Source organism: Vollenhovia emeryi, unplaced genomic scaffold, assembly GCF_000949405.1.
Source record: "Vollenhovia emeryi isolate VEMERY1.0 unplaced genomic scaffold, V.emery_V1.0 DF939170.1, whole genome shotgun sequence".
Taxonomy (NCBI): domain Eukaryota; kingdom Metazoa; phylum Arthropoda; class Insecta; order Hymenoptera; family Formicidae; genus Vollenhovia; species Vollenhovia emeryi.
The window spans coordinates 363,714-367,873 of NW_011967196.1; the positions used below are offsets into that span (position 1 = coordinate 363,714).

The 4,160-nt window shown below is 36.3% G+C and overlaps 1 protein-coding gene across 1 annotated transcript in view; it reads right to left on the reverse strand.

Annotated features, from left to right (window-relative positions):
* The window catches only part of LOC105563910 (dynein heavy chain 8, axonemal), a 31,507-nt gene that overhangs the window by 21,236 nt on the left and 6,111 nt on the right, over positions 1 to 4,160 (reverse strand). The window contains exons 16-26 of the mRNA XM_012015912.1: positions 3,871 to 4,051; positions 2,794 to 3,131; positions 2,485 to 2,648; positions 2,104 to 2,358; positions 1,783 to 2,023; positions 1,486 to 1,685; positions 1,236 to 1,407; positions 1,000 to 1,163; positions 800 to 938; positions 431 to 661; positions 144 to 349 (exon numbers count right to left, since the gene is read on the reverse strand). Of these exons, the coding sequence (XP_011871302.1) occupies positions 144 to 349; positions 431 to 661; positions 800 to 938; positions 1,000 to 1,163; positions 1,236 to 1,407; positions 1,486 to 1,685; positions 1,783 to 2,023; positions 2,104 to 2,358; positions 2,485 to 2,648; positions 2,794 to 3,131; positions 3,871 to 4,051 (2,291 nt within the window). The remainder of the gene's footprint in view (positions 1 to 143; positions 350 to 430; positions 662 to 799; positions 939 to 999; positions 1,164 to 1,235; positions 1,408 to 1,485; positions 1,686 to 1,782; positions 2,024 to 2,103; positions 2,359 to 2,484; positions 2,649 to 2,793; positions 3,132 to 3,870; positions 4,052 to 4,160) is intronic.

The following is a 4,160-nucleotide window of genomic DNA, read 5'->3' on the forward strand; positions in this document are numbered from 1 at the left end:
TTTTTTTTCTTATAGTAGACATTTCAAAGAATATTTTCGTAAAAAAAATAATTCATTTATGTATTTTCATTTTGTTTAAAATTAATTTTAACCTTAGCGTTCCCGTTATGCCCCGGGTTCAAGTATTCAGACGAAATCAGTACCTTTGGTGCACGTGTATCGTTATTAAGCATTCGTATTTTATTCTGGCGAACTTCGTGAGATCCTTAACGGTTACTTCTATGAAGCTGTTCAGCAAATCCAGGAACCACTGATTGGTCCTCTTCATTATCATTCTGTCCCGTTTGGCAGTTACGATTGCTATCTCGGAATCGCGTGTCCATAGAACTTGCAACGCTAATAGGCCGACCTGCGGAAAGTGAAGTGTTTTGAAATTGATGCGCAATTTTTGCCAGGTGAATACACGAGCTTCGTGTGCACATCATCTTACTTGCAAAACGGAATTTTCTATCAATAACAAGATGTCAAATTCGGGTGTGCGAAGTGATTGCAGTCCTAGCGAAATCACGGCACCGACGGACTGTTGGTGGACTGTTAATAAAACATTTAACCAGCTCTCCACGCCTCCCGCGCACGCGACTTCTTTTTCCAACACTATTTGTTCGTTTTCCCGTGAATGCATTGCTACAATTTTGTCGTATTCCTTTTCGGAGAACTTGAGCTGTGCACACACACACAAAAAATGCCATATGTGATAAGACTTGCGAGAGAAGTAATTGCCTCTATCTCTATCTTTATCTTTAATACGCAACAAGACGTTGTCACACTTTGATCTCTCTAACGTATCATATCTCATTACTTTTGCCACATTATCGAAAAATCCATCGAGATAATTCTGTATCGTGTGACAATCCGCTGCCTGCCCAAGAATCTCCAGCAAAGTAGGATCTGATATAAAGCAGAATCTTGGGAAAATCACTCGCTTGGTTTCCAGATAGCTGTGCCAATGAAATTTCGCCCATTAGATTTGACAGTCTGCGAGCAGTTACTTGATTCTACACAATAATATATGTATACCCGCTGAGAGATTTCTGACAAGATTCCAGTTGCTCCAGTAAATACGGCAAAAACTGGCTCATCGTTTCATCCCCCGTACACGTTTCCACCGCGTTTAGTTTCTCATGAGCGCGAAGCATCAGCTTGACCCAAGCCTTATCAATCGTCTAAAATGCAACAACACACGCTTACATTATTTCGCTGATAATGTTGATAATCGCAAGTTTCTCGTAGAGTACATTAAAGCGTTTCGCTTCAGTAGGCAGTTGCTTCGATATGTCGCCGCCAATAAACACCGCTTCCAGATAAGCCCACAGATTCTGCACGGTTAACCATTTCGCCAATATCTCCGACGTATTGCTAAGCTTGGTCTGCCACAGCTGAATCTCTTTCTTAAACGGCGCATTGTAACTGTACAACATCGGATATGAAACGCAGCGTGTATTACAAGGGCTAATAATTTCGGATTTAGAGATATATCTGATATACCGATTTGCCAGTAAAGAGCTTATGATCATTAAACTGTCCTCCAGTTGCGCTATTATTTCAGCCGTCTCGATACCTTTCAGCAACAGTCCGCCTCTCTGCTTGAAGTGGGCAAATTGCAGATTTATAACGGTCCAATCCGCAATTACCTGCTTCAACTTAAACTCGATGTCCTGTTCCTTCACCGCGCTAATACATATGTCCTATAATTATGAGTATGTTTGTATTCCATTGTAATATATTATTTTGTGAAAGACGACATTAAGTGGCACCAATTGAAAGCGGTATTTTTATACGCACCTCCACGTCGTCTTTGTATTTCAGCAGAGGTGCCTGCATGACGTTTGCCAAAGTGAACGTTTCCGATTCCACGTCGAAGAAATATTGGCAGAGCTTAGACAGTTTCTCCCAATGTCTGTCTTTCATGGCTTTGTTAGCCATCATCTCTAACAACGGGCACATCTCGTTAAAGTCGTCGATCTTCTTTTTCAAATCGATATACGCAGGCCACTCTCTCATAGCTTTAGGCAACTTTCGACATCTGAAATGTTACGCAACGTTGTCGTAAGAATTTTATAATATTGTACGATTTTATCTCTTTTGTAAGCTAGTTTGGTGTACTTGTTTTGGAAGTCGGCCAATTCAGTTATAATTGACTCGACGTCAATTTCGGACCATGGAATATCATAATAGCTATCGATAGTGCGCATAACTTGTAAATACAATGTGTATAACTTCTGCAACAAGTTAATTTCTCTTTTTCTCTGTTGTAGAGCTGGGTACTCCGTTACTTCTATACCGAACAGGCTTTCGCCGCTGCTGTAAGTTTCATATCTTTCCCATAATTCTTCAAAACGCGCTTGGGACAGAATAAGTCTTGAAACAGGTGGAAAACGATGTTATCAACGTATGAATCTCATGCAAATTAAAGAATTGCTATTTCTGTAGTTAGTTCTTAATTAAAATACATGCAATTTGCAAGAAATTAGTGAAACGTTGTACCGTTCGCTAGCTTCCTTTGCAGGTATTCCTTCAACCATCGGGCCGCTGAGTTCAAAATCAATGTCAAATTGAGCTACTTTCTTTTTAAGAGCAGCAACTCCATCAATAAGCTCCGTTTTCAATGGCTCCTGCATCTCGCATATAACTGCTTGTACTTGTTTCGCCTATAAAAATTAAGATATCACTTACTCGCGGGACAAAATGAACATAATTATTATTAATGTTCGAAAGACATTAAGCAGAAAATAGGTTGCTATAATTATAGTAGAGTAGAATAAATATTAAGCATTGTTAAAAAAGAACTAATACTATATTGAGCATGTTGCTAAAATTATATCTCAGTCCGTCTACTACATCTTGATCCTCTTTTAATATGTCGACATTAAATTTGCCCATTAATGTGTAAGTTTCTTCAATTAGGATCAGCTCCATGTCTAACGACACGAAGTCATCTCGTATTTCTCCCAAGCATTTCATTGCAACTCTAACATCCTCCAAATCTTTAATGTGCCTGGAGAGAACTTTGTTCTTTTCAGAAATGTAATCTGTTATTTTTTGCAACTTTCCCTTGTATTTATTCGATAAGGAGACGCCCAAGGATTTTTTCCACGCGTTCGCTTCAACGAGGAACGCTAATTTTAATTTGTCTATAAAATATAAATTATCAAATAACAGTATCACTATCAAAGTTAAAATTGTGTTTTTAATAGCATTAATAAAATAAGACGTTTTTACATAAATGTCATACGGTAAATACAAAAATAAAAGTAAAATGTTCGTAACGCGTCATATTTTTATATTGTGGGAACATAATATAATATTAGTTTCGAACGATTCTTTATGTATCGTAAAGCATGTTAATTATTTGTTGTTTATATGTAAATTTTTGAAAGCAGCTCTGAAATTAAAGGAAAAAGTTAATCTAATAACGAAGTAAAATTAAAATAAATAAGCAAATTTAGTAACAGTAGGAAAAGTTTGCATTATATAATATAATAGAACATTGAGCCACTATAAAGCCGGCATTCTTCTCATAAAAGTGAAAATGTGTGTTAATTAACTGAAGGAATGCAAATGCCTCATATTTACGTGAAAGAAGGAGTCGAGTTTAATTTTGTGCAAACTGAAACATTTCAATTTTTCCACAAGTGCTGTTGTAGAGCTTTTACATTGTCGTACTTGTAATTGTGATATACAGATTAACAAAAAATAGATGTCTCAATTTGTGTTAGAAAAGACTCGGTAATTAATGTAATCCTTAGAAGCAAAAAAACATTTCTTTAATCTAAAGTATAAATAACATAATTATTACGATTATTCTATAATAAACAGGAAACACAAAACGTGCTTGCTAAAACCAACAAAACCGCGAGTGTTTTTATGTACCTGTATTAATCTGAAGAGGCCCAAGTATATGCCGGTCAGGTAATTTATTTATTTCCTCCATCAAATCTTCGTACTCCATAAACTTCTCTTTGATATCTTGTATAAGAGGTGTCGAGTCAATAAACGCTTGTACAATTTCATTTCTATTTTCTGCCCATATATAGGAATATCGTAAATATGACTGTAAAGATGAATAATTATGTTAGTATAAATTACAAATAGAGGAAAGTTCTCAAATATGAGTTATCCGATTTTCGACGTTCAAATTTATTAACAAATCTTTTTCGCAA